General features: G+C 49.1%; 1 protein-coding gene across 1 annotated transcript; it reads left to right on the forward strand.

Annotated features, from left to right (window-relative positions):
• Positions 1 to 977: 977 nt before the first annotated feature.
• LOC119972162 (interleukin-17B-like) lies at positions 978 to 6,256 on the forward strand (the record flags this gene model as incomplete). Its single annotated transcript, XM_038808490.1, has 3 exons — positions 978 to 1,036; positions 4,943 to 5,148; positions 6,077 to 6,256. Coding segments are annotated over 3 exons (309 nt in total), but the record flags the coding sequence as incomplete, so codon positions are not given.
• Between the last annotated feature and the right edge of the window lie 7,330 nt (positions 6,257 to 13,586).

Genomic DNA, 13,586 nt, shown 5'->3' on the forward strand with positions numbered 1-13,586 from the left:
TCCTCCCCAAGACACACACCATCCTCACTCGGAAATATATTGCCACTCCTTCACTGTCGCTGGGTCAAAATCCTGGAACTCCCTCCCTAACAGCACAGTGGATGTATCTACACCACATTAATTGCAGCAGTTTAAGAAGGCAGCTTACTACCACCTTCTCAAGGGCAATTAGGGATGTCCAATAAGTGGCCACACCTACACCACATGCACAAATACTTAAATAGGTTTCTGACCCAAAATCTGGCAACATTTGGCGCAGTCTGAGTCCGAACACTGACGGTTTGAGAGTGTACCTGGAGTGCAGGAAGGTGAGGTGGAAGATCAGCCAGGATCTCATGAATGGAGCAGGTGGTAGGGTTGAATGGCCTAATCCTACTATTTTGTGTTCTGATATAAGAGAACAATACATTATTATGGTGTCTTTCCTGGCCTCAACATCCCAAAGCACTCCACAAACAATGAGGTGTTGTGTAAAAATAGTTTACAACTTTACTGTGAATTGCGTTGATCTCTCTTTCCCAGATGGTATTCACTGCTTTCCTTGCGGTTGTTAATGCAAAAGAATGTACAGAATTACCTTCAGATTGTAGAGATGAAATTCCACTTCAGTTGCTAAAGAAAAGGATCATTACATATCCTTCAAGCATTTTGAAAGAGCTGGGAAGACATGAGCAAAAGGAAAATCACAACTGCCCAGCATGTGACACAAGTCCCAGGCAATGACTATCACTACAAGAGCGAGTCTAACCAATTGCCCCTTGACATTTAGTGGCATTACCAATACTGAATCCCCCACTATCAACATCATTGATCAGAAACTGAACTGGACTACCCATATTAATAATGTGGCTACAAGAGCAGGTCAGAGGCTAGGAATCCTGCGGCGAGTAACTCACCTCCTGACTGACCCTTTGCCCCATAAAGCTGTCCACCATCTACAAGACACAAGTCAGACGTGTGATGGAATACTCTCTACCTGGCTGGATCCTGAACTGCTGACAAGTTCACACATTGAGTTCTCACCTTTGAGCTACAGGTAAGGAGAAAGCTGCTGGCAACAGCAATTTAGTATTGTGGTTTTTCATGTTCTACTACCATAACTCGAAAAGCATAATATCTCCATTCTTTCCAGATCCTAACATAAGCAGTGCGTGCAGCAGCATGTTAGACAAGATCGAAAATCATAAATTAATACCTGCACATGACGTGTTGTGAAATCAAGTTCACAGAGGTATGGTACATTGTGCGCTGCCTGGGGTTCAGGTGCATAATTACAAGTGTGGGGTGAGTTTCATCATGTGTAGACGGCTGGTCAGCTTTCACAGGTAGGCTGTTAACATCCAACTTTCCTCTCACTCGACCTGCCACTGCCTCTGCGTTGTCAGCTATCCAGTCTTGAATGAACTCCAATTTCCTCCAGTTAAACTTTGAGAAGATCAAAGACATCAATGACAGACCTCAGCATGGAACCCCATACCCTTGCCATTCTGTTACCCCCCCCCACTCACCATTGAACTGTAAGCTGTGTCTAATTTCAAATGCTTCCTATCACGCAAACCACCCACTTCCACCTCAGTGATATAGATACATAGAAGTAGGAGCAGGAGGAGGCCTTTTGGCCCTTCGAGCCTGCTCCGCTATTCAACATGGCCATGGATGATCATCCAATTCAATAGCCTAATCCTACTTTCTCCCCAATAGATCCATATCAATCATCCCCTCTTCTGCCTCTTCCCACTTGCTGTCGAAACATTCATCCATGCCTTTGTCTAAATTTCCTGTGCTGTACTTTTTTTGTTCTTTGTTCTTCAAAACTACCTGCATTCTATTCCACTCTAAATTCCTCTCCCCCCTCACCCCTCTCCTTGCTGCCATGCATTAGGTCCCAGTCCAATGGCTCAAAATTTTGAATTCTGTTCCTCGTCTTCAAAACCCTTCATGTCTTCTCCTCGGCCTAATTCCACATTCTTTGCCAGCCCTACATTGCTCCTCAAAGTTCCCCATCCCATCCCCACTCCCCATACTTTGTCCAACCATTGGCAATCTTAACTCCACCCACTGTAATTCCCTCCTTTAACATGCCTGTCTTTGCACCACCCTCTCCTCCTCAAACAAAAACTTGGGCCATGAAGCACCAAATGGCCTGGAGGGCCGTGTACAATTCTATGACAAGAAGATATTAGGACAGTAACCAAAAGCTTGGTCAACGAGGGTGGTTTTAAACAGCATCTTAAAGGAGGAAAGTGATATAGAGAAGCAGAGAATTTTAAGGAAGGAAGTCCATGGGCGCGATTCTCTGCAAATGCGGAGAGTCGTAAAGGCTGCCGTGAAACTGCCCGTGTTTCACGGCAGCCTCCGCGCCCCCTCCCGGGACCCGATTCTGCTCCCCGGTCGGGGCTAGCAGCAGGGCCCCGTGAACCACGGCATCGCAGGCTTAGCGAACATCGCTAAGCCCGCGCGCCAAGGGTCACGGCGGCTGATGCGCACGATGACGTCAGCCGCGCATGCGCGGATTGGACGGCTCCAACCCGCGCATGCGCGGATGATGTAATCACGCATATGCGTCAAACCTGCGCATGCGCGGGCCGTCATGCCCCTCAGCCGCCCCGCGGACTGATCCAGCGGGGCGGCGGAGGAACAAAGGGTGCACGGGTTTCGGACCCACTGCCCCCGATCGGTGGGCACCGATCGCGGGCCCATGCCACCCTTGGCACGGCCGTGGTGCGGCCGTGCCAATTGGTGCCATGGTTGTCGGGAACGGAACTTTGCGGCCGTTTTCACGAACGGTGAGAGCAGGTGTGTTTGCGTTCGTGAAAACGGCCGTAAAGGCCTGGGAACTCGGCCCATCGGATAGGGGAGAATCGCTGTTCGTCGTAAAAAAAATGGCGAGCAGCGATTCGTGTCGTGGGGTGGCCATGGGGGGGGGGGGAGAATAGCGGGAGGTCGGGAAAAATGTCGGGAAGGCCCTCCCGCTATTCTCCGACCCATCGTGGGGGGCGGAGAATCACGCCCCACATTTTAAAAAAATATATGTTTTTAAAATATTTTTATTTAAGGCATTTAGCAAATACACAGACCATCAGAAGAACACATCAGCCCAATAAACAAACACAACCCTCGAGCTCTCCTGACACCAACAACCCCACTAGACCCACTTTCCCCATTTTAACCCCCTTACTCCAACAACAAGAACACCCTCCCTCTCCCTTGCTGACCCCTCCTTGAAGATATCGATGAACGGTTTCCACCTCCAGGCGAACCCCTCGACCGACCTCCACAGAGTGAAGTTAACTTTTTCCAACCCAACTTCCCACTTAAGCAAAATGCGTCTCCTGGCTACTAGGGAGGCAAAGGCCAAATCATCGGCCTCTCTCGCCCCCTGACTCTTGGGTCTTCCAACACCCCAAATTTCGCCACCTCTGGACTTAGAACCACTCCCACGCCCAGCACCTCGGACATCACGTCCGTGAACCCCTCCCAGGACCCCTTCAATCTTGAACACACCTAGAACCTGTGGACATGATTCGCATAAAGTCCATCGCCTCCTCTGGCGAGTCAAAATAAAATTCCTGCTTCTGATGTGTCACCCACAAGCGGGATATCCACATCTCTGACCAAGTTTCAGCTTGGTGTCATTTATTTTTCCAATGGCATCTAGGTAAACTGTCTTGGGACATTTTTCTATGTTAGCAGAATGAGGTATTAGCATTTCAGCCATGAGCATTCATAGGGTGGAAACACATCAGAAATTCAGACATGCAAGTCAATGTTGTCAGTTTGTAAGTTGAAGGGTTTTGATGCACGATCAATGAACACAGAAATGAAGGAGTAGTCCGAATCGAAGGCTTTAATCTACAAGACGTGTGCCCAACAGCATGAGTACTGAAAGAACGATGGCTGCTGGGAAACACGGGTTCTTATACTCCGCCTCGTAGGCGGAGCTACCTTCCTCTCAACCAATGAGAAGACAACACCTGGGTCAATGGGCAGATAGCCTTCTACACCAATAGCGGCTCACACTCCCAGGTACCATAGTACCTCTAGTCATACTACCACAGGTTTCAAATGCATTCAAATTAATAGTCTGTGTGCTTTAACACATAAAAACACAGAGACAAGAGGAGGCTATTCAGTACTGCTCTGTCATTCAATTGGATCATGGCTGATCTGTACCGTAACTTTATCTATCCAGCGTTCCAGATTTCCGGTTTCCTTTATGTGGTGTCACCCATGAACGGCCTGGCTCTGACTTTAATGTTCGGGATTCCCCCCCCCACCAGCAGAAATAGTTTCCTGCATTAAATCAATTTACCATTTTAAACACCTCAAGTAAATCACTCCTCCTAAACCCGAGGCAATACAAATTGTAAATGTTGCCTCAGTCCCAGAGGATGCTTTCTCCTTTGAGGGCTGACTGGTGGTGATTTCACCGCACCTCTGGGGAGCTTGAGAAGACAGGGCCTTCATGAATAACACCAGCCTGTAGGGGAATTGAACCCGCGCCATTGGCCTCGCTCTGGTATCACAAACCAACTGTCCAGCCAACTGATCTAACCGACCCCCTAATCTATGCAACCTTTCCCCGTAACTTAAACCTTGAAGCAACTACTTTCGTTCTGGTGAATCTGAGCTGCATTCACTTCTCCCTGAGCTGCATTCACTTCTCCCTGAGCTGCATTCACTTCTCCCTGAGCTGCATTCACTTCTCCCTGAGCTGCATTCACTTCTCCCTGAGCTGTGGTGCCCAGAACGAAATGCAGTTACTCTAGATGGGGGTCTGACCAAGACTAGTTTAGCCTTATTTAGATTTAAATACTTTACGTCAGATATGTAGGATGTATTGCAGAGGTGTGTGTGTGTGGAGGTTATGGAATGCGTACAGCTCATGAACTCAAGTTAAAATATTTACAACTTTAACAAATTCTGTCTTCCAATGGTTTAGGATTAATGAAGATCCTGAACGGATCCCTGAATCAATCCCCGAAGCAGTTTGTCTGTGTCACGGCTGCATCAGCTTTCGTAAGGTGAAGCATACGCTGGATTATGCCTCAGTACCTGTTACAACAACTGTGCAGGTGTATTATCGCACATCCTGTGGAGAACATAAGTTTTGGTATGAAACTAAATGGATTGATACTGCTGTTGCCGGTACGTGCATCTCACCAAAGATGGGTTAACTAATCATTGTCCACAGCAAATGTTCCTTGCTGTAATTGTATCTGTATTTGGCAGAATAATTGTATTGCACCAAGATACTCTGAACTGTGTTGCAATTTTCTACAGTTGTAAATTGGGGGACAGACTTACAAATCCCTCCACCATAGCTGTCGCTTTATAAAGATCTGAATTTTTGGAGAAACAGTGTCTTTTTTCATATTTTTGTTTCGGTCCAAAGGGGCAGTACGAGAAGTGATTTTCACCCTCCCTCCCTCCCATCAGTATAATCTCCACCCCCACCCCCACTGGGATAGCTGTACTGCTCTAATTCTGCTCTCTTCTGCCACCTCAAATTGAAGTACTCCGCTACTGGCAGCCGTGCCTTCAGCTCCTTCCCAACCCTCTCTGCCTCTCTACACCCCACCACCCCCCCACTTAATGCTCCTTAAAACCCACCTCTTTGACCAAGCTTTTCGGTCACCAGTCTTTTATATCTTTTCATGTGGCTTGGTGTAAAGCTTTGTTTTATAATGCTCCTATGAAGCATCCTCGGGACATCTTCTTAAGTTACCGGTGCCATTTAAACACAAGCTGTTGTTGTGAGCCAAGTTTGGTAAGTCAGTTTGTTAGTTTTATTCTCACTGGTAAAGTAAATAGAATGGAAAGGATCCAGAATAGGAAGATAATAATAATCTTTATCGTCACAAGTAGGCTTACATTAACATTGCAATGAAGTAACTGTGAAAAGCCGCTAAGTTGCAAGGTGCGCTCACGTTGTCTAGGTTGGATTGAGTAAAGCAAAGCACAAAGTAAAAGGAGATGTTTCTTCTGCGTATCAAATTATGAGGTAGCAGCACAGTGGGAAATCTAGAAAAATGTGTCTCTATCTTTACAATTTTCTTTTGCTGCCTGTTTTTAGGTAGACCCTCACAAAACACCAGACTTGGTTGGGTATTTTTCTGAGGGAGTTTGAACAGCCTTTACAACCATTTCCCCAGGTGGCAGTCTTGGATCCAAAACGCATCCCTGACTGAAGCGGTTGGAGGCAGAAAATAAACCGAGGACCGAATAAAGGAGGGAAGAGAGGAAGGAAAGAGGCTTCTGGCAGAGAAAGAAAATCTCAGCCTAAAAGGAAAAAAACACGAATGATAGAAAGAAAAATAAAACTCAAGTTACTTTTCAGAGAAGGCCATTCAGTCCTTTGTGCCTGTACTAGCTATCTAATTTGACCCAATTTTCCTGCTCTTTCGCCTTATCCCTGAACCTTTTTAGTGTTTATCGAATACTCCTTTGAGTCTATTTCCCCCACCCTTCAGGCAATGTAACAATTTGCAGCATTTTTTTCTCTCATGCGCTCTCTGGTTCTTTTTGATTCATAGAATCATAGCATCCCTACAGTACAGAAAGAGGCCATTTGCCCCATCGAATCTGCACCGACCCTTTGAAAGACCACCTTACCTCGGCCCTATCCCCCGCCCTGTAACCTCACCCTAAGGGGCAATTTAGCACGGCCAATCTACCTAACATGCATATCTTTGGGTTGTGGGACCAAACGGAGCACCCGGAGGAAACCCACGCAGACACGGGGCGAACGTGCAAACTCCACACGAAGACAGTCACCCGAGGCTGGAATTGAACCTGGGTGCCTGGTGCTGTGAGGCAGCAGTGCTAACCACCGTGCCGCCCTAGTACATGCAACTTTATGTTCATGTACCATTACAGGCTTTTTCCTTGACAATGTTCCTGCCCTGGCACACCTTGGATCAATTTATTTTTAAGCAGTTCCAAACTTTGGTAGTGTTCGCACTTGCGTTAAAAGGAAAAAGTTTAATTGTGCGAAAAGGCTGATTGTGACCTGCACCATTACCGAGGCATTCACCTGGAGGCATAATAAAACTGATGTGACAATCAATTCACTAGAGACACGATTGGAAGTAAACTGTGGTTTTAATAGTCTTACAACTGAGCCTGCCTGCGACTAGAAGAACTGAGAGCAGGCTTACGGCTGCAGCACTTTATACTTCCGGTAGTGGGAGGGGCCATGGGGGGAGCCAAGGGTGGAGCCCTGTACAAGCTCCTCATCTCCCCCTATGGGCAGAGCCGCGCAACGGCTCACATACAGAGCCCACAAGGACATAATACAATGCAATGCAATACAGTCTGAATTACAACAGGATGAATTCACCACATTCACCCCCTGTAAAAAAATCAAGTGACGGGTCTACAAGTTGAGTCGGTCCGGTGGCCGAGTCGTCCTTTGGGATCGGCAGCGCACCGTGGTTGCAGCCTCTTCGGGTGGCTGGGCGGTGACGATCGGTGTGGGTACGAGGGTGGACTCCGGGGGTGTTTTGGCCCGAGCTTCATTCCTGACCGGTGCGACGGGTGATGGGAGGCGCAGGAAACCTATAGGCGCGGGGGTGCCGAGCGTGGGCAGGGAACCTATAGGCGCGGGGGCGCAGGGCGTGGGGATTTGGGTGGGGTGTAGTGTGAGGGGTACCTCGGCGGCGGTGGTGGTGGTGGATCCTGCAGGCGCCAGGTCCCGGAGGGAAACGGTGTCCTGATGGCTGTCGGGGTATTCAATAAAGGCGTATTGGGGGTTTGAATGAATCAGTAGCACTCTCTCTACTAGCGGGTCTGTTTTGTGTGTCCGGACGTGCTTCCGGAGGAGAACCGGACCCGGTGTCCTCAACCAGGAAGGGAGCGAAGCCCCTGTGGTAGTGCCCCTAGAGAAAACAAATAGTCGTTCGTGAGGGGTCTGGTTGGTGGCAGTGCATAGGAGGGACCTAATAGCGTGGAGCGCGTCGGAGAGGACCTCCTGCCAATAGGGGGTCGGGAGATTCCTGGACCGGAGGGTCAGTAGGACGGTCTTCCAGACCATCACATTCTCCCTCTCCTGCCCGTTCCCCCTGGGGTTGCAGCTGGTAGTCCTGCTCGAGGCGATGCCCTTGTCGAGCAGGTACTGACGCAGCTCGTCGCTCATGAAGGTCGAACCCCTGTCGCTGTGTACGTAGCTGGGGAAACAGAACAGGGTGAAGACACTGTGCAGGGCTCTGATGACTGTATGGGAGGTCATATCGGGGCACGGGATAGCAAAGGGGAAGCGGGAGAATTTGTCGATGACGTTAAGAAAATACACGTTTCGATTGGTCGAGGGCAGTGGCCCTTTGAAATCGATGCTCAAGCGTTCAAAGGGCCGGGAAGCCTTTACCAGGTGGGCCTTGTCTGGTCTATAGAAGTGCGGTTTGCACTCCGCGCAGATCGGGCAATCCCTAGTGATGGCTTTTACCTCCTCGGTGGAGAAAGGCAGGTTTCGGGCTTTGACGTAGTGGGCGAGCCGGGTGACCCCCGGGTGGCAGAGGTCATTGTGGATAGCCTTCAGGTGGCGCACGTGCCGCGGGACAGGGCATCTGGGGCTCGTTGAGCTTCCCCGGTTGATACATAATATCGTAATTATAGGTGGAGAGTTCGATCCTCCCCGCAAGATTTTATCATTTTTAATTTTGCCCCTTTGCGAGTTGTCAAACATGAAGGCAACTGATCTTTGGTCGGTGATGAGGGTGAACCTCCTACCTGCGAGGTAGTGCCTCCAGTGCCGTACGGCTTCCACGATGGCTTGAGCTTCCTTTTTGACTGAGGAGTGACGAAGGTCCGAAGCGGAGAGGGTTCGGGAGAAGAAGGCGACCGGTCTCCCTGCCTGATTCAGAGTGGCGGCGAGAGCAACCTCTGAGGCGTCGCTCTCCACCTGAAAGGGGACGGATTCATCCACCGCCCGCATGGCGGCTTTGGTGATGTCCTCCTTGATGCAGTTGAAGGCCTGGCGCGCCTCAGTTGACAGTGGGAAGAGTGTGGTCTTAAATAGTTAACGGGCTTTGGTCCGCATACTGGGGGACCCACTGGGCGTAATACGAGAAAAATCCCAGGCACCTCTTGAGGGCCCTGGGACAATGAGGGAGAGAGAGCTGTAAGATACGGTCCGGGTCGGGGCCCAGGACTCCGTTTTCCATAACGTAGCCAAGGATGGCTAGTCTGGTAGTGCGGAAAACGCATTTCTCCATGTTTTTCGTGAGATTGAGTTTCTGGGCGGTTTGGAGAAATCGGTGGAGGTTGGCGACGTGGTCCTGCTGATCATGGCCGCAAATGGTGACATTTTCCAAGTACGGGAACGTGGCCCGCAGCCCGTACTGGTCCACCATTCGGTCCACTGTTTGTTGGAACACAGAGACCTCATTCGTGACACCAAAGGGGACCCGGAGGAAGTGGACGAGGCGGCCATCTGCCTCGAACGCCGTGTAGTGGCGGTCCTCCGGGCGGATTGGGAGCTGGTGGTAAGCAGACTTCAGATCCACCGTGGAGAATATGCGGTACTGGGCGATCTGATTGACCATGTCTGCAATTCTGGGGAGGGTGTACGCATCGAGGTGCGTGAACCGGTTAATGGTTTGGCTATAATCAACCACCATCCGGAACTTTTCCCCGGTTTTGACGACCACCACCTGAGCTCTCCAGGGGCTGTTATTGGCCTCTATGACTCCCTCACGTATGAGCCGCTGGACCTCGGTTCTAATAAATACCCTGTCCTGCAGGCTATACCGCCTGCTGCGAGTGGCTACGGGTTTGCAGTTAGCAGTGAGATTAGTGAAGAGTGAAGGGGGGTCAATTTTCAGAGTCGCTAGACTGCAGATAGTGAGTGGAGGTAGGGGTCCGCCGAAGCTGAGTGTGAAGCTCTTGAAGTTACATTGAGGTTACGCCCAAGATGGGGACGTATACATCACGGACAGCGAGTTCCATGTGTTGGGATGCCGTTACAGCCTGAAAATTGCAGTCCCGAGCAAGGGCTTTTAAGTCGCGCAGGTCGTGAAAATGTGCCGCGCGTAGACCTCGTTAATCGGCCACACGTACAATCGGTCGAGCATAGCCAGTGCCTCCGTATATGAGATGGTACAATTGAGTTGCGGAGAGATACGATGGCTCACCCGTGTGTGCAGTAGGCTGAGTTTCTGCTCCTCTGTAGTCTTGGATGTGCTTGATTCAGCCAGGTAGGCCTTGAAACATCGAAGCCAGTGTTGGAAGATTTCCTTCGCCTCTGCAGCCTGTGGGTCAAGTTCTAGTCCAGGGGTGGGCAAACTTTTCCGTGCAAGGGCCACATTCAGAAATTCACAATTTTAAAGGGCCGCATAGTATATTAATTAATAGTCCCGGTTGTAACAAATTAGCATGCGGCATATACCTCAGCGCTTCCCCCGGTGGCATCCTGCCTTTAGCCCTCTTTTTCTCTACTTTTCAAAAATGGCACTTCACCCGGTTATGATTCTGGGCGCCTCATATAGAACATAGAACATAGAACAGTACAGCACAGAACAGGCCCTTCGGCCCTCGATGTTGTGCCGAGCAATGATCACCCTACTCAAGTCAACGTATCCACCCTATACCAGTAACCCAACATCCCCCCCCCCCCCCATTAACCTTATAAAAAAAATATTTAAAAAAAAATTTTTAAATTAAAAAATTTTAAAAAAAAATTTTTTTTTAATGACTTGATCTTGGTGGGCCGCATAAAGACCTTTGGCGGGCCGCATGCGGCCCACGGGCCATAGTTTGCCCACCCCTGTTCTAGTCGATCAGGTTTGAGGGCTGATTCCATAGTAGTTTTCTTCAAGTTTTCTAAGACTTAAATTGACGTGATCATCAATTCACTAGAGACACGATTGGAAGTAAACTGTAGTTTTAATAGTCTCACAACTGAGCCTGCCTGCGACCAGAAGAACTCAGAACAGGCTTACGGCTGCCACAATTTATACTTCCGGTAGTGGGAGGGGCCATGGGCGGAACCCTGTACAAGCTCCTCATCTCCCCCTATGGGCAGAGCCGCGCAACGACTCACATACAGAGCCCACAAGGCCATAATACAATGCAATGCAATACAGTGTGAATTACAACAGGATGAATTCACCACAAAACTAAACCTCAAATATTACGATGAAGAATCACACAGACTCCAAACGTTAACGCTGTCTTTCTCTTTGCAGATGCTGCCAGACATGCTGAGTTTTCCCAGAATGTTTGGTTTTCATTTCAAATCACAAATACCTTGGACGGAATTCTCCGTTCCAGCGGCTAAGTGCCGGCGCCAACGGCGAATCTCCGGGTGCTTCACGATGGGAAAATCGGCACGAGCCCATCACCGATTCCAGTACCAGTGAGGGTCTAGCACCGGCACCGCGTGGAACACCCGCAGATTGCGCGGAAAACGGACGGAGAATTGCCGGGCCCCGGGCTGCGCATGCGCAGGGCTGACAAGCTGCACTGATCATGCTGCAAAACATGGCACCGGCCCCGTTGGAACCCTGACCCGCCCACCCCCACCCCACAGCCCACCCCCTCCAGCCCTGGCAGTAGCCCCCAGCCAGTGGCACGGATCCCGGATGTGTGTGGCGGTGCTGGACGCTGTCTGCAGCCAGCACGCCAGGTTCCCGACCGCTGGGACCACACGTGGCCCATCGGGGTCAGAGCACCCGGATGGGCCAGCTGATGGCCTTGCGACTGCGCAGGCCGTGCGTTCCGATGATGCCGATTTGGAAGGAGCGGAGCAACATGAACCGGCATCAATCCGGTGCCTGCCCTGGATCTGGCATCGGGAGCCATTCTCCACCCAAGCGCAATTTCGGCGTCGGGCTATGGAGAATCCTGCCCCTTGACTCACCTAAGACCGTCAAACTACATCCCAACTTTCTCATCTTTCCCGCTTCAAATTCTAAGGAATGGCAGCACAATGGTCACCTTACTAAACTACTAATTCAGAGGCCTGGACTAATGATCGAGACTAAAATCATACCAGGCAACTGGGGAGTTTTAAATTCAGTTAAAAGCCAAATCTAGTCTTAGTAATGGCGACCATGAAACAACTAAATTCCTGTTAAAAATTCCATCTGGTTCACTCATGTCCTCCAGGGAAGGAATACCCATTCTTACCTGGCCTGGCTTATATGTGACTCCAGACCCACAACAAAGTGGTTAATTTTCAAATACCCTCTGAAATAGCCACGTAAGTCATTCCGTTCAAGGGCAATTAGAGATGGGCAATATATGCTGGCCTAGCCAGCGTCACCTACGTTCTGTGAATGAATGTAAAATAAGTGTATATTGGGCATTCTTGCGATCAGAAACAGGCCAGCTTATCTCGGCCAATGTTTGTGCTTCACAAGGGCCTCGTCTTATCCCAACAGCATTGTGGCAGCACCCTTTGAATAAAGAAACGTAATCTAAATAGTGCTTCCCAGGGCAGCACAGCTGCCTCTGACAGGTATTTTCTGACAAAACACACAGAAGATACTTTCTTGTCGAAAAGAGTTGAGCGGAGCAACATTATTTTGAATTTGCATCCTTCAGAGACACAAAAAAAGTGACGATTGCGGAGGGAATTTGTGTAAGTGCAATGCACTGTACGTGTGTCAACATGTTGATTTGATAGGCCTTCCTGTGAAGTGCCCTGGAGCATTTTATTATGTTAAGGATACTAATGGCCAGGATTTCTTCAGGCCGAGGGGGGTCCTGCACACAGGTCGGAGAACCGGTCTCTTTCTGTGCTGTAACGTTCTATGACATAATAATAATCTTTATTAATGTCACAAGTAAGCTTACATTAACACTGCAATGAAGTTGCTGTGAAAATCTCCTAGTCGCCACATTCCGGCACCTGTTCGGGTACACAGAGGGAGAATTCAGAATGTCCATGTAACAAGCACATCTTTCGGGACTTGTGGGAGGAATCCGGAGCACCCGGAGGAAACCCACGCAGATACGAGGGGACGGTTAAGAATCCGCACAGACAGTGACCCAAGCTGGGAATCAAACCAGAGTCCCTGGTGCTGTGAAGCAACAGTGCTATCCACTGTGCTACCATGCCGCCTACGGCAGTTTAAGTTAATTCCAAGTATTGTAAACAAAGTGGGACTTTTTGTGTTGAAGAATGTAAAAGATATTACTTCTCGGGATATTGGAACTTTGAGATCTGGAACCTGATTCTGGGAATCACCAACACTTGGGAGTAGTTTTATTTTCAGTCGAAAATATAAGACAGGCGAATGTTTCAGCATCTTTCCCTATTTCCATCTTCTCGGACTCCAATCAGGAAACATTGATATATATGAGGAGTGTCCAATCCTATATGACCAGTTGTACTCCAATCGCACACAGTCAAAGTGTGTTTAAGAAAGGGGTTAGTTACAGAGCAGCAGTCTATTATTCAGTTATCCTATCTATGTGATAAAATGTATCCCACAGTTAGCAGTTTCTTCTGTACAAATTGTCACAGTTTTCAGTGGAAGAATAAAATATCGACATCACGGTTCACCATCCAGATAACGGATCATGCTTATTTGTTTACAGAAGGAGTTAATAGATTTGTGTAAAGAATATTGTGGGGAAAGAAT

Source organism: Scyliorhinus canicula, chromosome 10 (genome assembly GCF_902713615.1).
Source record: "Scyliorhinus canicula chromosome 10, sScyCan1.1, whole genome shotgun sequence".
NCBI lineage: Eukaryota > Metazoa > Chordata > Chondrichthyes > Carcharhiniformes > Scyliorhinidae > Scyliorhinus > Scyliorhinus canicula.